Source organism: Cornus florida, unplaced genomic scaffold (assembly GCF_030987335.1).
Source record: "Cornus florida cultivar Cherokee Brave unplaced genomic scaffold, ASM3098733v1 CherokeeBrave_3.0.0_Hap2_Chr05, whole genome shotgun sequence".
NCBI classification, from domain to species: Eukaryota; Viridiplantae; Streptophyta; class Magnoliopsida; order Cornales; family Cornaceae; genus Cornus; species Cornus florida.
The window spans coordinates 42,025,253-42,048,247 of NW_026775575.1; the positions used below are offsets into that span (position 1 = coordinate 42,025,253).

The 22,995-nt window shown below is 35.5% G+C and overlaps 2 protein-coding genes across 3 annotated transcripts in view; one reads left to right on the forward strand and one right to left on the reverse strand.

Annotated features, from left to right (window-relative positions):
- The window catches only part of LOC132306363 (structural maintenance of chromosomes protein 3), a 46,553-nt gene extending 38,056 nt beyond the window's left edge, over positions 1-8,497 (forward strand). For both annotated transcript variants that reach the window (XM_059803728.1, XM_059803729.1), the window contains exons 25-29: positions 3,442-3,610; positions 3,708-3,854; positions 6,307-6,402; positions 6,666-6,840; positions 8,056-8,497. In XM_059803728.1, coding sequence (XP_059659711.1) covers positions 3,442-3,610; positions 3,708-3,854; positions 6,307-6,402; positions 6,666-6,840; positions 8,056-8,246 — 778 coding nt within the window. In that variant the 3' untranslated portion in view covers positions 8,247-8,497. The remainder of the gene's footprint in view (positions 1-3,441; positions 3,611-3,707; positions 3,855-6,306; positions 6,403-6,665; positions 6,841-8,055) is intronic.
- A 1,951-nt stretch (positions 8,498-10,448) lies between these two features.
- Positions 10,449-14,139, reverse strand: LOC132306364 (uncharacterized). The gene is made up of 8 exons (XM_059803730.1): positions 13,757-14,139; positions 13,293-13,383; positions 13,000-13,145; positions 12,324-12,567; positions 12,126-12,230; positions 11,747-11,929; positions 11,335-11,539; positions 10,449-10,937 (listed from the first exon to the last, which is right to left on the reverse strand). Exons 1-8 carry the CDS (start codon positions 14,122-14,124, stop codon positions 10,450-10,452), a joined length of 1,830 nt encoding a protein of 609 aa, XP_059659713.1. The 5' UTR covers positions 14,125-14,139; the 3' UTR covers position 10,449.
- Between the last annotated feature and the right edge of the window lie 8,856 nt (positions 14,140-22,995).

The following is a 22,995-nucleotide window of genomic DNA, read 5'->3' on the forward strand; positions in this document are numbered from 1 at the left end:
GAGAAGAAGGCACCCAAATCAAGGAATCTACACCAGTACCCTCCACCTCCTGTCTGTACAGGAGAGCCAAAAACCCAGTGACATCATCCAACTCCCAATCCTGAAAAGCTCGCCGGAAACGCACATCCCAAGACAACCTTCCGCTATCAAGGCGATAGCAGTCAGCAACCATAGCATGTTTGTCAACAGCAATCCTGAAAAGCCTGGGGAACAAAAGAGCCAATGGCCTATCCTCACACCAGGATTCCTCCCAAAACCGGACATTCCTTCCATCCCGAACTCTGAATCTAATATGTTTGGAAAAAACATCCCACCCCTTTCCAATGGCCCTCCACACCCTGACTCCACTAGCAGACCTGACTGGTCTAACTAACCACCCCCCTCTCTCCTCTCCAAAGTGACACGAAATAACCCTTCTCCATAAGCTGTGTCTTTCACTGCCAAATCTCCAAAGCCACTTGCCAAGAAGAACATTGTTGAAAGGGCCAATTTCCTAATCCCAAGCTCTCCCAACTGAAAAGGCTTGCAAACCTGCTCCCATTTGACAAGATGATACTTGAACTCCTCTCCGCGACCCCCCAAAGGAAGTTCCGTTGAAGCATCTCAATTCTTCCAACAATAAAGGCTGGAATTTGAAAGAGCGAAAGAAAGTACGTTGGGAGGCTTGACAAAGTACTCTTCACTAATGTAACTTTACCACCCTTGGACAGATATTGCTTTTTCCAACCAGCTAATCTTTTCTCGACCTGCTCAATCACCGGGTTCTAACTTCCCACCCTCCTGGCCGAGTCCCCCAATGGCAAACCCAAATACGAGATAGGAAAGCGTTGCGTCCCACACCCTAAAATAGCAGCCAGAGTGTCCACCTTTTGAACCTCCCCTATAGGAACAATCACGCTCTTACCCACGTTAACTTTCAAGCCAGAAACAGCCTGAAAACAAACCAAAACACATCTCAGATACCTCTGTTGGGACACCTCTGCCTCGCAAAAAACCAATAGTGTCATCCGCAAAAAGTAAGTGAGAGATCTACATCTGCTAAACTGAGTCAGGGCCGATCTTGAAACCCCTAATAAAACCCAAGTCCATCGCCCTTCTCATCAACCTACTAAGGGCCTCCGTGACAATAATAAAAAGGAATGGGGAGAGAGGGTCCTCTTGCCTCAAGTCACGAGAATTTTAGAAAAACCCCGTAGGAGACCCATTCACCAACACCGAAAATCTGACAATGGGAACACATGAAACAATCCATTTCCTCCATCTCTCACCAAAGCCCATCCTCTCCAACAGATAGAACAGGAAATTCCAGCAGACATGATCATAGGCTTTCTCAATATCCAGCTTGCAAAGAACACCAGGAGTCCCACTGCAAAGTCTAGAATCCACACATTCACAAGGCGGAGTCCAGGATCTGTCTACCCCCAGTGAAAGCATTTTGAGACTCAGAAATAACTCCGTCTAGGACCTCCCTCAATCTAAAAGCAAGGACTTTTGCGATGAGCTTGTAAATGCACCCAATCAGACTAATAGGTCTAAAATCCTTGATATTAGAAGCACCACCCTTCTTAGGAATAAGGGCAATAAACGATGCATTAAGCGATTTCTCAAACCGCCCCGTGGAATGGAACTCATGAAAGGTGCCCATAATCTCGTACAGAACCACCTCCCAGCTCTCCAACAAAAATATCATCGTGAAACCATCAGGGCCTGGAGACTTATCACCATTGCAACTCTTTAAAGCCTTCCGCACCTCCTCCTCCGAAAAAGGACTTTCCAACCCATCCCTTTCCAAGGCAGAAATAGAAACAAAGTGAAGACCATCAAGACGTGGCCTCCATCGGAGAGGCTCAGAATAAAGCCTTTGGTAGAAAGAGACGATACTGCTTCGCACCTCCTCCTCCGTAGTCAAGATTGCACCATCCACACACATCCGCCCAATATGATTACTCCTCCTATGAGCATTAGCAGTTCTATGGAAAAACTTCGTATTCCGGTCTCCCTCTTTGAGCCACGATGCCCGAGATTTCTGGAGCCACGAAATTTCCTCCAAAAGAGCAATCTCCACACATTCTGCCTGACAAGTTGCTCTCCTACTGCTCGACGTACCCACCACCAAGTTCCCGGATGTTCCCGGAAAAACTCTTTATTTTGAAGGTATAGAGCAATAGATAAATAATTTGGGTGCACAAATGAGGAGTGTTATGAATTGAGTTGAAGGTGCTGCAAGGATGGGCAAAGATGTTAAGGTAGCTAAGTTGAGGCAGGGAAAAAAGAAACATCGGCTTATTATTCAATGGTATATGGCCTAGATTTAGTTTTCACGTACCAAAATATCTTGTGAAGGCATGGTTGAGTCATATGTTATTCTCTTTTTATGTCATCCCATATGGGTTTATAGAATTACCTATAGTCGTTAATGCCATTAAATACTAAGTAATCTCCTGTTCAGTGGCCATTTATATAATTTTTACCCCAATTATGCCAGAGGGATTCTGGTCACTAGTGTTGCTTCTTGTTGCATTCCTCTAACCACCCCCGCGACCTACCCCCCCCCCCCCCCCAAAACAAAAAAAAAAAAAAAAAACCCACCCACCAAACCAAAACTCAAGATTGAATAGGAAAGAAAGAAGAAGAAGCTCTCCAAGATTGGGATCTTCGTTTCTTTCTTTTTGTTGGATGACTAAATTTCTAATAATAGGTGATGAGCATTAAAAGTTGTAGGAGGGAAAATTAACTGTCCTTTCAACAAGATAGGGAAACTATCAAAGTCAGAACAACATAAAACAATAAAATAGAATTGCTGAAGTGCCAAAAAATTACTCCCTCTGTCCCATATTAGTAGTCCGTTTTTCCTTTTTGGGTTGTCCCAAAATACTTTTCCATTTTGAAATGTCGTGACAAAAGAAATGCAATCTTTCGATCATTACCCTTTAAATTATCAAAAATCTTCTTACTTGAGAATATACATATTTAAACTTGAAAGAACAACTTGGTAATTTTAAAAGGGGACAATGCATTAATTGCATGTCCCCTTAAAAAGTTCTAATACCAAAAGAGGACAACTACTATGGGGACGGAGGGAGTAATAATTGTTCAGGTTTGTAATAGATGCCTGTATGCTTCTAAAGTGGTCATTCTACCCCTAGCTAAAAGTATCTCTGATTTTGTTGATTGATGCACCAGAAAGACTTTGGTACTGCATCAATATTGATGCTGTAACTTGCTCCTAATCCTCTTAACGTATGTATACTTATTTGAAAAGTTTAGGTGATGCGAAATATATGGAAGTTCATATGTAAGTTGGCCTTTTGGTATCAGCATGCTTGATCTTGTAGGCTTTTACTTATTATTTTACTGAGTGAGGTAATTATGTCCCACTGGCATGCTCCTGCTTATATTTGTTAATGAAATTAATTTTTTCTCTACATGCACAACTAATAGGTGTAAACGGAGGAGCATAAAAGAACTGTATAAAATGCTTCACAAGTGCAATGAACAACTTCAACAATTTAGCCATGTAAATAAAAAGGCACTTGATCAATATGTGAACTTCACAGAGCAACGAGAGGAACTCCAGAAAAGACAAGCTGAATTGGATGCTGGTGATGAGGTACTTAATTGAATGCATGCCAGTCAAATATTATTTCTTGAAGTGCAAGTTTATGATAACCAATCAGTTCACTTTGATTGTGTCTCGCTATTGGCAGAAAATTAGAGAACTTATATCTGTTTTGGATAGACGGAAGGATGAATCAATAGAACGTACTTTCAAAGGTGTAGCTAAGCATTTTCGAGAAGTATTTTCTGAACTTGTGCAAGGTGGTCATGGGTTTTTGGTGATGATGAAGAAAAAGGTTTGTGTTGAAGTTTACAACTATTTGTACTACCTTCATTTTACTCTGTTATTGTGCTCACCAATCTGATTGTTGGTTTTTTAAATACTATGTTGCTTTGTATTGTCTAAGCAGCTTTTGTACCATCTAGAATATTAACTTTAATTTTTAATCAAGTAGAACAGTCACTTTGTGATGTGGAACAAAAAAAGTGGCGAAACCACATTGAAATATATCCCTCGGGATGGAATGGTAAAGAACAAGGACATCTCCTTCTCTAGAATAGTAAACAGCCAATACTGCACTGTTTGCTGACAAGCAGCAGCAGAGATTATTCCAGTATGTTATGCTTTGAGGGAGAGAACTGATTGTAATTAAGAGGTGCCTACTGTTGCAAATTGGATAGATAATTTGGTGTTTAAGAAAGACCTCCTCACATCTTATTTGGGCTTGCCACATGTATGATCTAATATGAGGTTGTGGAGAGGTTTGAGAGGAGATTAGCATAAATGAAGAGGGAATATTTTCCTAGAGCAGGCAGGTTAATGCTTATAAAAGTGCTCCTTCTAGCCTTTTGACTCATTTCGCATCTACATTCACCATTTCAAAATGGTTGTAATGAAAGCAAAAAAGCTTATGAGATGTTTCTTATGCAGAGGTATGGAACATGAACAGAGACACTGGACACAGGCACCACACTGTAAAAATTATATCTATATAAGATTTTTTTCCTCCCTTGAATGAGATATTTTATAAAAGGAAGAAAAGCATAATAGTATAAAGAAATAGAGAGGGCATACCCTCACTTTCAAACCAAGGAAAAAGCCCAAGAAAAGGAACCACTTCCAATAGAAGAAAGAAAAAGAAAAACAGCGCAAACTAGCTAATAACATAACTACCATAAGGAAACAAATATCAGAAAGAGGTCACTCAAGACCAAATGCAGCCTTAAAGAGATAGTCCATAGCAATCTGCTGAGCAACCTTGGATCTGCCACCATGCAGTCTGAAATTCTTTTCATTCCAAAGGGTCCAAACAATAGCAGAAAAGGCATTCCTAATAAATCTGGCTCTAATGAACCTGTCTACAGCAAGCTTGAGAGGAAATTCAGAAAAGTCAACAGCATCCACCCTAACCTAAGACCAATGAATGAGGAACCAGTTCCACACATCCATGGCCAAAGCCCAAAGCCAGAAGAGATGATTAATCTCATCGAGATCTTTCCAGTAGTTATGACTGTTAGAAGGAAGAGGCAGACCTCTCTTTTGAAGATTACAGAAAGAGGGGACAGCTGAACTAAAAATCAAACAAGTAGCAAAACCAATCCTAGGCCTACAGGAGTTCCAACAGAGATGAAACCAGTCCACCTTCTGACCCTTCAACCTGCAGGCCTAGTCTTTGACTGCATCAAATATGTACGTAGTAATTTACTACTCAGTAATTTTATGATATTTTAATTTTTTGGTATGTGTATATGTATATGTACTTTTATAATTATGATTCTTTTTTTCCTATTTCTGTAACCACTTCTATGATGAAACCTTCCTATATCTTCTAGTTTTTTAGATGTAATCAACTTCTTATAGATTTTATATGAACGCCCAATTTATTTTTCCTTATAGTTATACAGTATAATTGTTTCCACAATAAAAAACTCAGTTCCTAGTTCCAACGTACAAGGTTTAATGGTCACATTTTGGCGGGTCTATAATAATTGATGTCAATGTATTTGAAACTATGATTAATTTTTAAAATATTTCAGACATGTTCAAGGTTATTGAAGAAGTGTCGGTCTCTGACAAGTGACATGGGACACAGCTCCTCTTTGGAAGTCTAATACTTTTGAAATGACGGAGATTGGAGAACATTATTAAGTATGTCAAAACATTTTTCCTATGTTGGGCTGGGCTTTTTTTTTTTTTTTTTTTTTTTTATATTTTATATATATTTTTTTGTGGGGGTTCTGGATTGTTGGTGTTGTAATTCTTTTGTATGATCGAAATTTTTTAAATCCATAAGATTCTCTCTTAATAATTTGTTTGTTTCTTCTGAAAAAAGGTTGATAATTTATGAACGTGGTTGATGTTGGACAATAATTAATTGATTTGCTTGTTAGCCTTATGCTTTTTTGGTCAATACTTAAGTCCAACACTAGTTTTCAAGCTACGTTGTTAATTATTTTTCTATTATTCTCTGTTCAACCTTGTCAGAGTGATTGTTGCATTTATGACAAGGTAACGATGGAGGAATATATGCTTTCCTGGATCTGTATTGTTATTGATTTTAATTGGTATTTTATCTCATCTTCCAGATTCAGGAAAATTCTGTTACAAATCAAAAACTATTTGAAGATTCTGACCAATTGAATAAGAAAGAGATTTTGAGATTCAAAAAATTTAGGTGTATTAAATTGGCTATTTGAGTTTTTGCAATTAAAATGTTGGACACGTGATTTTTCGATTTATTCTTACAGGACGGCGATCAGGTTGATGACGATCAGGATGAGGATGGGCCTCGCACAGCCGATATGGAGGGGAGGGTGGAGAAATACATTGGTGTGAAAGTGAAGGCATGCATCTACTTTTAAGAGGCATTTATTTTTTTCCACAAGTGAACATATATTTGGCTGATGGTACAGAAACACAACATAACAAATGGATTGGCAATGACCAACTCCATAGTTCTTTGTGTCCTAGATTTGTCTGCAAGCAGACTGAAAGATCAGTCTGAGATTTGAAACAATGCTTCCTTCTAGAAAATGCCATTATTAATATATTTCTCACAGTCGTTCTGACTCAAGTTTCTCCTTTTAACTTGGCCTTTCTATCTCAGGTTTCTTTTACTGGCCAAGGGGAGACACAATCAATGAAGCAGTTGTCAGGTGGTCAGAAAACCGTGGTAGCTTTGACATTGATCTTTGCTATACAGCGATGTGATCCTGCTCCTTTTTATCTTTTTGATGAGATAGATGCAGCATTGGATCCTCAGTACAGAACTGCTGTTGGAAGTATCCTGTTGCATACACTTGTTATATGCTCTCTCTCTCTCTATCTCTGTCTCTCGATATCTGGAGTCTCGTTCCACCTCTTTTTAATAATTTCGAAGGATCCAAGCGATGCAATTTTTTTTTTTCTTTTTGGGTAACATTTTTTTATGAAAGGGTCAAGTACACTTTCACTCCCGCCTAACCTGATGTATTCCTTCCCCATCCCCTCATTGCTATATGTGATAGTTGCACAAAAGTCATCCAAAAATGGATCGAGGCCAGAAACTTGGCGTGCATGGCTTTGGCTCAACCTGGGCTTAGGTTTCAAAGGCAGCCCAAGAACATGTAGGCCCGACCCAGAAAGCCCACCCTTTTTCTTTTTGGTTGATTCAAGTTAACAAATTGACTTTAGTTTGGTGGCTGATCTTTCCCGTAGGTCACTGTGGAGGCATGTCTTTCCATAGGATGGTCACCAACCACTCAGACTCTTCCTTCAGTCACTGCGACTTGGCCGTCTTCCCACAATGGAAGTCACCTCCATTTGGAACTAGGGTCCCTGCGTCATGTTGGTTGCCTCAAGAAGAATTGATCAAACAGGTCTTTACCTGGTCTCTTCTCTTAAATTATTCCAAAGGTTGGTAGTTGCCTCGAACGGGTTGAATCTCTTCGTACAGGTCCTGCCATGAACGTCTTCTCTCACTGGGTCTCCGCTTACTTTGGTCCATCTGTCATTTACACAGAAAGTCACCACCATCTTGTTTACTGAAACCTACCGTCACAACTCTATTGGCATGCCTGGGTCTTAAGCCACTTTGTGCAAATCCGTTCACGCCGCAACCACACACAATATGGTCCCAAAGGACCCTGATCCACAGCTCAACACATGGTTACAAGGACCCCAAATCCATATCACACATGGTCCAAATGAACCCCAATCCTCAATACCTCCACACAATATGATTGCACAGATTTGGTTCCACATCACAATGACCATGACAAAATTTTGTTAAAATGCAGTGTCCTGTGATGTCCTATTCAACAGCAATACAAAGCCTTAAAATCTTTCATATATGTTGATTCTTCATTATATAAACATATTGGCTTGTGCCTGTAGTGGAACATAGAAACGAAATTGGAGCCTGCAGTCTGAATGCTGTTGTGTGCATTCCCTTCAGCTATTGTATACTGTTGTATGTTTAAGTGATGGTTAAAGATCCTTAACCTCTTGTTTTTTAGACATGATTCGTCGTTTGGCAGATATGGCAACTACGCAGTTTATAACCACAACATTCAGGCCAGAGCTTGTGAAAGTTGCTGACAAGATATATGGTGTGACGCACAAGAACAGGGTTAGCCGTGTCAATGTTGTGTCCAAGGAAGAAGCATTAGATTTTATTGAGCATGACCAATCTTACAATGCTCAATGAGGTTAGAACCTCAATCTAATCCAATTCTTGTTAATAATTTGTTTGTAATATGTCAGTTTACATAGAGGAGTTTCAGTCATGTAATTGAAATGGACAAGCATGTGCCCTTCGTAAAACCAAAAAGTGAGTTAATCTTGTAACTGAGGAGACATTGACAGGTATTTGAGTGATTGGTTGGGTTCTATTATACTGGTAGTAATGTAGCCTAAAGAAAAAGGTTAAAAATAAAAGTGATGTCATTGCTGTGATTAGTCTGAATTTCTTGAAGTTTATTCATGCTTCTAGCTTTAAATATGATTAGATATATATGTTGGTGCACTGAAGCTCTGTGGATGATAATTTATTGTTCATTAATCTGGACGACTGATGGGGGAGCCTTTGTGTGTGTGTGTGTTTTAAATCTGAATTGTCTTTTATAGCTGAATGATGACTTTATGGTGCTGATCAATGCGACACAGATTTATGTTTCACACTTGTTCCTTTGTGTACAAATGTGGCTCTCATCGACGGAGAACAACTCAATGGTTGGAACTGCTCTAGAGAGTTGGGATCTGAACTTATTGAGTTCACATCAATAGTGATGATTAGGGTTATAATGCATCTGTTTTGCAAGGAAGCTTTTGATATTTTTGTTTGATTTTTACTTGTGCAAGTCTTCCTGTTGTATAGTGCTTGTTACATTGGGCAGGTATGGATTGGGTGTGAAGTTCTTCTAGCTTGTCATTTCTGAACTTATAGGGCCTATTCAAAATGCTATCCTCAGCATTCCCTGTTTTGATAATCCATTTTTTTTTTTTTTCCTTACCGGCAAGAAATGCGCTCACCCGCTTTTACCTCCTATAGCGAGTAAGGTGAGAAAGTACCATTAAATATCGGTCATTGTTTCTTTTTGGCAAAGTCTAAGTGGTATTTCATTGGTATAGTTCCTGGGGAAGTAGAAATTAAGACGGATGATAATGTACATAACGGCTTTGACACGATCTGTTGGTAGGTAGTGAATAATGACCTTTTATAGTAGGGGTGCAACTCGCAAATATGTTTTCCATATATTCCTTAGAATACTTTTGTGATTCTTTCCGTACTGTTACATTTTATTAAACTAACGATGGATAAGTAGATATTGATTTTTAGATTTGCTAAATCATATTTGAGTGTTGCACTAATCAAGATGTATATCTCAATCAGGGAAATTTTTTGCACAAAACAAATTTTTTTTTTTTTTTTTTCCTATCAATTTATCAGCATGAATATGGTTTACATTTTTATATTTAACATGTTGGATTTTGAAAAGCTGTAGGAAGAAGAAACTTTTTAATCTACAGCCACTCCAAAAACCAAGTTGTTTATTAGGCAGTAGTTTCAAGTTAATTCTCTCTCTTCTTAGAAGTTGGAGTGGTGAGTACCAAAGTGGTATTTGTCAGATTCAATCTTAAATGTTGGAAGTTGAAGTCCCTTAAAAAGAAAAAGGAGAAATGCTTAGCTTTCATAAAATAGCTTTATTGGTTCATCATCCAGCAATAAAATTCACATCCATGGGCCCCTACACCATCCACAGAGTAAATGAAAGAGTAGAGTGCATTTTATTTTCTTCTCGAACAAGTTTTGACTTGTTCATGCAAAATAAATGAAAAAAATAGTTGTGAAAGCATAAATAAGAAATCTATTTCATCGAGTAAATGGCAAGAAAAAAAAAGTTCATTTACTATTTAAAAAAGGGGATAAAAAGAAGAAGAAGAAATCCTTTATTTTTTTTTCATTCAAATCAGAAACAATGTTTCGAGGGACCAGACTCTTTTCATTTCTAATTCCTTCTCCTTTGTTGGGAAAATAAATAAATAAATAAATAAGATGATTTACCCAAAATTAGGATTAATGTATATGAAGTTGCAAAAATTACCGCGTCAGAAATAGGCAAACATCAAGTAAGAATACCAAAATGCCCTCTAAAAGTTAGATCTGCAAACAAAATGTACATAACCACCAAGCTTGATACTACCAAACATCTTTTACTTTTTCCCTCACAATCTGCTGGAGAATTTTTTAAGCTTCTCTACACAAGTGTCACTCTTCTTGATTCAAAAAATAAAAAATAAATAAATAAAATGTATATAGTGTTCTAGAGAGCATTCTCGCTGTCTAACCCCACAAAAAGGGTAATAACGGTTACTAAAAGAATAAAAATACTAAATGGTGATAAAGGTCTCTAACTTGCCACAATTGGCTCAGTTGTGAGTCCAAAACCAAAGGGAAAGAGTGGGTCATAGTGATCATCCCCTACATTCATTGGCAACTGATCTACAGTCTTGAACCACGTTCTAGAAAGTTTTCCAGTGAATCCGTAGTCCCCGAAGAGGGCATCAGCCACGCCTTGGCCTTCAGTTCCAGGCAGCCACGCAGCCACCAGAGCATCCATTGACGAAAGGTAAGGCTCGACCACAAGAGGCCTCCCGGAGATGAGCACAACGACACACTTCACACTTCCACACACATTACTGATTGTGCTTAGACCATGGTCAGGAATTGTCAAGTTCAAATTGTCTCCTGCAGTTTCAGCATATGGTGACTCTCCCACTACAACAATGGCGTAGGAGAAGTTGTTGGACTTGACAAAGTCGGAGCCGGGGTTCTCGCTGTAGAAAACCTCCGTGCTTGGATCGACAGCAGCAGAAATGCCGTTTAGAATGGTGGTTCCTGTTATTAGGAAAGGAGAATCATTAATGTCAAACAAATTGTGGTACAAAAATGTTTGATATGCACCATAGCGCGTTTAACAACTTATTTCGAGAGTCAACACGTTATTTGGGTTGATTTAATGTGCCGACTCTCCTAAATTTTCAGTTCTCAACAATTTATTTCGATGATTCAACACTATCAAAAATGTTAAGTCCTCCTACAAGTCGTTAACTTTTTGGCATTCCGAAATAATGTGTAGAAACCACCAACTTATTTGGAGAGTTAACAAATTAGTACGAGACTCGAATTAAGTTGTTGACTCTCCAAATAAGTTGTTGATCGAGTCTAAATAGCATGCTACAACACCAAAAAGTGTATAACCGGACAAGATGATGTCGCGGTGAAGCATACGTACCGCTTGTGTGGTTGTTGCCGCTGACTCCCTGCCAAGCAACTGTCCAACCACCGCATTGATAGCCCAAATTGTTGGCATGACTTCCGGCAACTAGGATCCTTGATGTGTTTTTGGGGAGAGGCAGCAAAGGGTTGTCTGCATTCTTCCCATTCTTCAACAGAACAAGTGACTTCCTCATTGCTTCCCTAGCCAAGTCCCTATGAGCCTGTTCAATAAATAAATAGGATTGTTAGTTTATGTAAGTTCAAACTTAGAAACCAATCAGATTATGTTCGGCCGCATGAAATTGGAGTTTTAGAATTAGAATTGGTAAAATTGGAGAAAAGATTTTCTCCAATTCTACCAATTCCATGCAGCCGAACATAGCCTCAATATATTTGAATGTTAAGTGCATGTGTAGAGATCAAATCACCTGACTTCCAAGTTGATCAACCAGGCTAAGATCTGCCAAGGGATTCTCAAAAAGTCCCATGCTGAACTTGACTCTCAAAATCCTCCTAACAGCATCATCGATACGACTCATTGGGATGGCATTGCTCTTGACTAATGAGGTTAGAGTATCAATGAATTCGGTGTGGTCGTAAGGAACCATAATCTGACAACACAGCCAAGAGAGAGCTCTTTGAAGTCAGAAACAAGTTCAAAACAATCAAATATTCAATACCCATTGCTTGGATTTTGTTAAGCTATTAGAGATGGTGTAACTTTAAATATGTACATCGTCTTAACACGTGCTACATTGATAAGAAAGTTGTAGTATCCTCCTGAATACAAGAGGTTTGGTTACTAACCATGTCAATACCAGCTTCAATTCCAGCTTGAACCGAGTATGTGTAGTTTGCGTGTTCCGGTGAGGTGATTCTGTCAATACCTTGCCAATCAGAGATGACAAAACCCTGAAATTTTTTTACGAAAAAATGTATTAAGTTAGCAGTGATCAATGCTTATAATTCAATGACTATATTCTATCAAAATTGTTGAATCTATACTCTGAATTTTAGGTGGTCCTTAAGGAACCCGGTGATCATATCGCTATTAGCATGCATTTTCTGGCCATTCCAGCTCGAATATGACACCATAACCGTCGACACGCCCTTGATGATTGAGTTGTAGTAAGCAGGCATGTGGATGCTAAGCAGTCCATGAAGATCAGTCACAGTGTCATTTTCATTGATTCCCTTTGTTGTACCACCATCACCCACAAAATGTTTTGCACAAGCAGCTACCTTATCCCTTCAAGAATGCACAGATATAAAAGAAAAAAAAGGAATGATTAGAGGAAATAATATATTGTGGAGCACACACAAGCCTTGTGAATAGTCGGGACAACCAACTGTTGTCTAATATAAAGGTACTCTTATAAGAAAAAAGATGTAATTGACGATAACCGACTCCCTGATTACTCACATAGACGTGTGGGCTTCACCATATTGTGAAACCCACACATGCCTCAGTAACTAATTGTAGTCTAGTAAAATAATACCCTTATATGTAATTGAGGACAACCGCCTCCCCGACGCCTCTGTGAGTAGTTAGGGAGAGCTAACTGTCGGCAAATATAGCAATACTCTATGTTTATATAATTAGTTAGCCAGCATTTATATCAGGAAAGTTCATACATAAGAAATATTTGATATATATATATATATATATATATATACTTACTTCCCACCAACATATGGAACACCCTTTGATATGTCAGCCGGGATTTCCCCTTGTAGCCCAGGTATGATTTCTGTCATTTCTTGCACTATTTTGTGATCCTCGCTGTAACTTTCGTAGCATCGTCCCCATCTTGGATCTCTGCATACCTATTTCACAGTTGTTCGAGAAAAAAATATAGAATTTTATGTTAGGCTGTGAAATGGATTAGAATCACTACATGTACATGTAAAAAGTTGAAATATTTGGCAAATTATAGATCTTTGATTTGAACTAGCTATAGTGTATACATATACCGCGATACAAGGAGCAAAAACGTAAGGAATTCCGGTAGCCCTAGCTTCAAGGGCAGTCGCGGCACCAATCCTCTTCACAAGGTCACTGTCCCTGCAACATTACCAGTCCATGTTAGTTACACTCGCACATTGAAAAGCATTTTTTTTTCCCAGGTTAATTAAGCCAAAATTTAGCATGTATATCATGTGAAACATCAAATGAAATTCAGTTCCTGCAAATAGAGAAACATATTTTTAATACATTATGGGTAATTAAATCTACTACTTGTAGATTATTGATTATATCAATAAAAAAATTTCACAAGAAGAAGAAAATATATCTAGTACTTGTCATGAAACTATAGATGTACTGTTATAGCCTATACATGTGTGATTTCAGGTTAATTAAGCCAAAATTTGGGTCATGAAAATATTTACTTGAAATTCCAAAAAAAAAACAAATATATATATATTAAATTACTTGCCTGGTGGCTCCAAGGCCAACGTTGTGGGGGAAGATGGTAGCCTTATAGACATTGTTGTGTCCATGAACTGCATCAATTCCGTAAATCATCGGAATACTAAGTCTGCTAGAGAGTGAACCATTCTGGTACTCATTGACCATGTTAACCCAGTCCTCTGCAGTGGCCTTAGGAAGTGGCACACTTCCTCCACCACTTAGGACACTGCCAATTGAGTAATCCTTCATTATTCCGGGTGTAGCATTGACGCGATCAATCTGTGTCATCTGACCGACCTTCTCTGCTAGAGTCATTCGATTCATGAGGTCCCGGATCCGAGCATTCATGGGCTGCTTAGGATCCTTGTACTTCGTGTACTCGGATTCTGCCATGACTGAACATAGGCATAACAACAGTATTCCCACTAAGGGGACTGAAAACTTTGAAGTCATGGTTTTGCAAAGCTTGATTATAATTAGATTCTGAAACAAAAGTGGCAAAGAATCAGATTGAATTTTAAAGTTTCTAAACAGAAGTGTGTTAATTATTTTTATTTTCACTCGAAGAAGAAAGAAAAATAATAAGAGCATAGGAACCTTGCAATTAAAAAAAGAAAAAAAGAATTGCACAAAAAAATTGATGGATACAGAGAAAATAGAAATAATTATACAACCATAGAGTAATTAACTGGTAACCACCAGAACAAGTTAGGTCCAGCATGCAAAGTTTGTGTTTGTGTTTGTGTTTGTGTTAAGGGCACATACCAGGTACATTGGGCTTCATAATCTTTTATCTCTTTAGAGTTTAGAGTGACATTGTTATTAAATAACAATAATTTTTTTTTGAACAACTGATAGTTGGTTCGTTAAACTCACACACACACACCATGTGATCGTTATGAAAACTTGAACTCTGAAGTTTCACTTTGATTAGATTTGATCAATTAATTTTAACTGTTTCATAAAAATTATATATATATATAGGGGTTGAGTTAGGATTTAAATTCAAGGGGCACAGTACTTAAAAAAAAAAAAAAAAAAAAAAACCGAAGAAGTTTAAGAAGTGGAAGAAGGTAAAAAAAACAAAAAAGTAATAGGAAAAGAAAAATGACAGAATTTTGAAAGAAACAAATTAGAGTATCATTGAATAAGAAAATTTTGACTTTTTTTTAAAAAAAAAAAAGAAATTAAAGAAATTTAAAGAGCAAATGAGCAAAAAAAAAAAAAAAAAAAAAAAGAAAATTTAAGAAAAAATTTGAAAACTTAATATTTTTAGGGGGCATAATATACAAATTTCTATCTATATATATGTAAAAAAAAAAATTTAAAAATTCATATGTATTATATAGGGCGGGGCCAGCCAAGGGGCATGTAACCCTAGACATATGCTGGCTCCACCCTGTATGTATACAAACATTAAAAAGTCAGCAAGATAAAAGTAAAATTGATTTTTTTACCCAAAACAAAAAAAAAAAAATGGTTACGTGCATACCTTCGATCTATTTATGCATAAACACCACCACAACACCAAAAAGAAGAGGGAGAGAGCTTTGCCAATGAAATACTTGTGACACACACATATATACCGGATGACGGAAAAGTGTACATTCATTACAGTTCACAAACAACAATTCATCATTTATATGGTACACAGTTGTTAAAAACGATGAGAGAGAGATTGATAATTACACCATCTACGTGCATGGAAGCTGAGAAAACCAAGCAATCCACACAAGTTAATTAATTGAATACACGTTTTGCTTTTGGTAATTAAGATTTCATTCACTCAAAACAACTATGTACAAGAGCAACATAGGCATCCACATCGTTCCAAGGAGAAAAGCCAAAACAAAAAACGAAAAATAGACTATATATAATTTATATACACACAAATATATGAAGCAGGCCTTTGACTAATTCCAAGATATCAAGTCCATGTCCATAATTTAAAATTTGTAACATGAAAGAAATTTTTTTATAAAAAAAGTTCTATATATACCCTTAAAAAAATAAAAACCACATGCATGAGCTGAAAAAATTGAGTGTAATTCTAGAGCTCTACCCAGTAATAGCTGCGTTCATGAACTAATCATTCTCAATAGTTAATGCAAATATATGATTCATTGAGTATATATACATACATATATATATATATATATATATATATATATATATATATATTAGTCATGTATATAATTCATTGAATGTGTGTGTATATATATATATATATATATATATTATTGAGTGTACGTCTAGAGCTCTACCCATTAAAGCAGAGTTCATGAACTAGTTAATCTAGACAAATTAATGTAAATATATGATTCACTGAATACATAAGTATAATTTGTGTACGTGTATCTATATCCTATAATCAATGCTCATAACATGCCCATAAAGAAAGAAAAAGATAGAAGCAGAAAAACCCTAACCTTTGAAATTGAAAAGAACTCGCACTGAAGAGTTGGAATGCTATATAAAGAAGCAAGAATTAAAGCGCGCGCGTGCACACACACACACATATATATATATAGACTTTGCATAGAAGCATTAGAGAGAAACGTGCTGGGGTCTAACTACGCTGTTTTAATGAACAAGTGTTCTAAGCAAGACTGATCTGGACCGTCAATTGAATAGTTTTATTAATTTGACCTTTTGTGGACCAATAGATTTGGATAAGTACAGAAAATCACACTTAGACGCCAATTAGGTTAGATAGTACCTTGAAATAAGGATAATCGGATAAAATCTGCTTTTAGAACCGAGTCATATGCCTCTTCCTTTTCCAACAACCCTATTAAAGAAAAAATAAAAGTTAGTAAAACTTTATATATAGTAACCAGCTTGATCTCCCTATATTTTGAAATTGAGAAGGATAATACTTCAGTCATCTTCTAGGAGGAAAAAATTATTAGATGATCTTGGTCTATTTGATACTTAGTATCAGGACAAATTGTGTTAGATGGTCTTAACTTATTTGACACTTGGTATCAGGACAAATTGTGTCCTGCAAACTAACGTGTTTCAATAAGAGATTGACAGTTCTTTTAAATTTAAAAAAATACAAAATACGGGTTCTTTTAAATTTAAAAAAATACAAAATACGGGTTATATCTATTTTTTAAGGGTTAAACCCGGTAGATATATTTTTTTGAACAATACTTGGGTCCTCCCTAAGGAGGATGTAATTCATCCTCAATCTGATGTGGTCCAATGTGATTTGAACACATGTTTAAGAAATAAAAAAAAGTTTAAAGATGAGCATTACCCATTTCTTAATGGTTAAACCGTTTATTTCTTCTTTATTTATTTATATTTTTTCCTTAATTGTTTTTCCCTTTCCTTCTTAATCACCATCATCTACCTCTCTCTCCACAACAAAACAAATCATTTTTTTAGTCCTAATCCTTTTTTTTTTATTGCAAGTTTTCTTTTCTTGATATACTGATACATGATTATTCAAAAATCTAATGACAGTCAGCAACAGTCAAGAAGGAGAGAGATGGTTACTAACGGTGGGGGATCCTTCGGATTCAATCCATATTCTATTTCTAGGTTTGCAATAATAAGGCCCAAATTTGCTTTGTAGTGACTAAACAAACAATTGCTTAATAACTTATTAGAATAATTTGTATAGTTATGTTTGTGATTAAGAGAGGAAGAGAGAGATTTGTTTTGTTATGGAGAGAGAGGAAGACAGGAAGAGAGGCAAACAATGGTGACTTGGAAGGAAGGAAAGAAAAAAAATGGTTTAACCCTTAAGAAATGGGTAATGCCCACCTTTAATTCTTTTATATTTTTTTAGACATGTGTTCTAATTATATTGAACCACTTCTGGGAGGATAACTTTTATCCTCCTAAGGGAGGACCAAGTATTATTCTATTTTTTTCCTCTCTTTGCTCCTATCTGTATATCTCACCCACATATTCACTTGCATCTTTTTTTTTCCTTAGCTCCACCCGCCAATCATTCAGCCATAGAATCAAGTGAAAAAAAGAATAACTTTCATACATAACATGCATAAAAAAATAGTTGAGGTAGATTTTGAAAAGGGACAAATAGAAATTGATAGTTTAATTTTTTTAAGGATAGTTTTCTATCTTAAGAAAATTATAAATAATGAAAAAAAGGTAAGAAAGATAATTTTCCATGAGTTCTTCTCTAGAAACATAATTAAAAGAAGATAAATTCAAAGTTGAGTAATTTTAAAACTATTTTTGATATATATATTTTTTATATGATTCTAAAAAACTGCATGAACCTATTTCAGAATTAAAATTATTTTTATTATTCTAAAAAAATGGAGGTCTTGTAGGAAATATTAGGATTTGGAATGTTTGGCAATTGGAGCTAAGGGAAAAGAAAGATGTGGATGACCAGAGAGGGGGAAGACAAAACTGAAGCATTATCCAATCAAGAATTTCAAATTACTAATTTTATCCTTGTACATATAGCAGTTTTAGCAGTTTTTTTTTTTTTTTTTTTTTTTTTTTCAAATTTTATTTAAATAGTATTAAAAACAAGGTAAATTTGTAGACAAACTAGCTAGTGCGTAAGATGACTTAATGTCAACCTCTTCTGTAGGTTTTTTTTTTTTTTTTAAAAAAAAAAAATTCTTCCTTTTCTTTTCCTCTAGTTTCCATGAATCTAAACACTCTTAAAGTCGAGTTCAAACTTGTCAAACATAAAAGTTACAACAGTTGACATAAAATTAATTTTAGTGATTTTTGTTTTCCCGTAAAGTCCAACAATGTATATATATAAAGTAATTACAGTGATGGGCCACAAGATAGAAATTTAATAAGGGTTGATGGTTCAAGTTTCCACTGACTGTGGTAGTATTTTGGAAGAATACATAAATAGTTAGGTAAATAAATTTTTATTGGAAAAAAAAAAAATTCTAAGCCCTTTTCCCACACGTTTGAAATTCAACTCTTTTATTTCAATCCACCAAAACTTGACATTGTAGAAGTATTATCTTCGTAAAGAGTACGTAGCCTTAGGAAAATATACTGAATCAGCAGCAAAAGGTGGCAAATAATAGGACATATATGCTCTGATCATTTTTTTTAAAGTTGAATGGTAAGCTTGTATAAATGGAAAATAAGGATGTACATTGCCCACAAAGGGAACAACAAGTCTCAAGGTCAAAACAGACCAGAGGCATACAATATAGACCTAGGACTGTGCGAATGGGGCTCAAATCCCCTACTGTGAGTTACCCTGCAGTCCCCTGCTGTGAGCTGATGAAAGGCCTTAGTTTGGCCACGTGTGCTTCAGTTTGTAATATGTCTGTGGGCTATACTAAAATGGTGCAAAACGCATTATTCCGTTAAATCTGCCTTCCGTTAAACATCCATCTCTTGGCATTTCTGAAAAAGCTCAAAAGAGCCGACTCTACAAATTAATTGAGCCGTCTCCAAAAAATTAGGTTGAGCCGTCTCCACATTTCTTCTTGAGCCGGCTGTCCATTATTTTTTTTTTCTTTTTATTTTTTATTTTTTTTTGCTTGGCAAGGTGCCGGTTCTAAAAATTCTGATCACAGGAACTCTAATCACCTTCACCATCAAAATAAGCTATTGACACAGTTCTGTAAAACTAATTTCACACATCTGTAAAACTAATTTGACATCTAAATTTAACATTTTTTAATTCTTTCATTTGTCATCTGTTAGTGTAAATTATAATATTTTTCTACTTGAAATTGACATTGGTTAAACATTCTAGCATATTTGAAATGTTGGATAATTGTAGGATTTTTTTCTATAATCTTCAATAACTATTCTAGTGAATGTAAAATCTTACATAATTGTTTTTTTTAACTGAGTTGGCTTCATTAGGTACTAATTTGTTATCCAAATATTTTTTCTTCTCATGTATGCGGCAATTACACATTTCACAGGTTATTATGTGACATTTATGAGAAAAAATACATTGTGAAGTTTAATAAGTAGGGACACTGATTACCTTCACCATCAAAATAAGCTATTTACACAGTTCTACTAAACTAATTTCGCACCTCTACAAAACTAATATCACACCTAAATTTAACATTTTTTAATTCTTTCATTTGTCATCCGTTAGTGTAAAGTATGATTTTTTTTTTTTTACTTGAAATTGACATTGGTTAAGCATTCTAGCGTATTTGAAATCTAGCGTAATTGTAAGATTTTCTTCAATAATCTTCAATAACCATTCTAGTGAATGTAAAATCTTCCGTAATTGTTTTTTTTTTTTTTAATTGAGTTGGCTTCATTACGTACCAATGTGTTATCCAAATTTTTTGTCTTTTCATGTATGTGGCAATTAAACATTTCACAGGTTATTATGTCACATTTCTGAGAAAAAATACATTGTGAAGTTTAATAAGCAGGGACACTGATCACCTTCACCATCAAAATAAGCTATTCACACAGTTCTACAAAACTAATTTCACACCTCTGCAAAACTAATATCACACCTAAATTTAACATTTTTTAATTCTTTCATTTGTCATCCGTTAGTGTAAATTATAATATTTATTTACTTGAAATTGACATTGGTTAAGCATTATAGTGTATTTGAAATATTGGATAATTGTAGGATTTTCTTCTATAATCTTCAATAGCCATTCTAGTGAATGTAAAATCTTTCATAATTATTTTTTTTTAGCTGAGTTGGCTTCATTAGGTACCAATGTGTTATCCAAATATTTTGTCTTCTCATGTATGCGGCAATTACGCATTTCACAGGTTATTATGTGATATTTATGAGGAAAAAAACATTGTGAAGTTTAATAAGTAAGGACACTGATCACCTTCACCATCAAAATAAGCTATTCACACAGTTTTGTAAACTAATTTCACACCTCTGTAAAACTAATTTTACACCTAAATTTAACATTTTTTAATTATTTCATTTGTCATCTGTTAGTGTAAATTATGATTCTTTTTACTTGAAATTGGTATTGGTTAAGCATTCTAGCGTATTTGAAATCTTGGATAATTATAGGATTTTCTTCTATAATCTTCAATAACCATTCTAGTGAATGTAAAATCTTCCATAATTGTTTTTTTTTTTTTAACTGAGTTGGCTTCATTAGATACTAATGTGTTATCCAAATATTTTGTCTTCTCATGTATGCGGCAATTACACATTTCACAGGTTATTATGTCAAATTTATGAGAAAAAATACATTGTGAAGTTTAATAAGTAGGGACATTGATCACCTTTACCATCAAAATAAGCTATTCACACAGTTCTGTAAAACTAATTTCACACCTCTGCAAAACTAATTTCACACCTAAATTTAACATTTTTTAATTCTTTCATTTGTCATCCGTTAGTGTAAATTCTGATTTTTTTTACTTGAAATTGACATTAGTTAAGCATTCTAGCGTATTTGAAATATTGGTTAATTGTATGATTTTCTTTTATAATCTTCAATAACCATTCTAGTGAATGTAAAATCTTCCATAATTATTTTTTTTTAACTGAGTTGGCTTCATTAGATACCAATGTGTTATCCAAATATTTTGTCTTCTCATGTATGCGGCAATTACACATTTCACATGTTATTATGTCATATTTATGAGAAAAAATACATTGTGAAGTTTAATAAGTAGGGACACTGATCACCTTCACCATCAAAATAAGCTATTCACACAGTTCTAACAAACTAATTTCACACCTTTGACAAACTAATTTCACACCTAAATTTAACAGCTCTTGGGATTTAATGGAGCCGGCTCTTGAAGTTCAATGGAGCCGGCTCTAAGTTGTTGAGCCGGCTCTTTGAGTTGGTAGTCGGCTCATAATAAATATGGAGCCGGCTCTCAGAATTTTTAGAGCCGGCTCCTTGCCAAGCAAATAAAAACAAAAATAAAAGAAAAAAAAATAATGGACAGCCGGCTCAAGAAGAAATGTGGAGACGGCTCAACCCAATTTTTCGGAGACGGCTCAATTAATTTGTAGAGCCGGCTCTTTTGGGCTTTTTCAGAGATGCCGAGAGATGGATGTTTAACGGAAGGCAGATTTAACGGAATAATGCGTTTTGCACCATTTTAGTGGAGCCCACAGACATATTACAAATTGAAGCACACGTGGCCAAACTAAGGCCTTTCATCAGCTCACAGCAGGGGACTGCAGGGTAACTCACAGCAGGGGATTTGAGCCCGAATGATGTGAGGGTAAGCTTGAGAAACTGGAATTGAACCGAATGAAATAACCGAACAGAGAGCGAATGAGTCGAAAGGGATGAATGGGAGAGAGAGAGATAAAAAATGAAGCAAGTGGGACCTTCTTGACATGTCCTCCCATGCATGACCCTTGGGGGCAAGGGCGGAGCCATAACTTTAAGGTTGGGGGGTCTAATTTGAACTATGTAACAAAAATTAAAAAATTATATATCAATTATAATGTAAATTTTTTTAAAAAACACTAGTCATAGTATATATATCATGAGAATTTAGAAAAGAAAAGAAAAATACAACTTAGACAAAAAAAATAAAAAAAACGATGTTAGAAAGAAAATTATGGAGAATAAATGTAAATAAATAAGCATTGTTAGAAAATCAAATTTTCTTTATCAATTGTTTTAGTTTTTCAAAAATCTAATTTTTTGAAGAAGAAAATTAAGTACGTTGATTCCAGAAAAGATATACCTAGATGAAAGATTAGCAAAAACATAATGATTTTTGACACAAATTTTTTTTTTTAAATTCAACAAGATTATTATTGAGTTATTAAACAAGATACAAATATTTATAAAATTTGTTATTTATAAAGTGTGATACCCCCAAATTTCTGGAGGCGGGTTGGCTAGGCCCACGCCCGAATACTTGAGGATATAAAAGACAAATTGGTAATAATCGAATACAGAATACAAATATGATAACATAAAATAGATAAATTGCTGAAAGAACTAAAATGATAATCCATTAATAAAATCCTCAGAATAAATTTTTGTTAAACAATAAAATATTCTGATACATCCAATTCTCTAATATACAACTCGGGAATCCATACTATGTGGACCCCTACAAAATTCTAAACTGAAAAAGTAACAGCGATAACTGTCTAATAGATTACTGAAACATAAATAAATCTCCAATGTAGAAACGGAAGAATGAAGTATACTGATCCCTGCTTAGCATGAACTCCTGACGAACACTTGAAAAATAATGGTGGGTTAGTCCCACAAACAAGTTCTACTCTACTACAATCCAAGCAGAGATCCGATACACGTATACATCCTAGTCAATCCAACAATAACTAATAGTCCGTAT

What these genes read in the sequence shown, in the direction of transcription:
- LOC132306364 (XM_059803730.1), bottom strand. Translation starts at nt 14,124, where the DNA reads ATGGCAGAATCCGAGTACACGAAGTACAAGGATCCTAAGCAGCCCATG. An exon ending in TTTTTGCTCCTTGTATCGCG is followed by an intron (nt 13,146 to 13,292) that starts GTATATGTATAC and finishes ACTGTGAAATAG; the next exon opens with GTATGCAGAGATCCAAGATG. An exon ending in CGGCAACAACCACACAAGCG is followed by an intron (nt 10,938 to 11,334) that starts GTACGTATGCTT and finishes TCCTAATAACAG; the next exon opens with GAACCACCATTCTAAACGGC.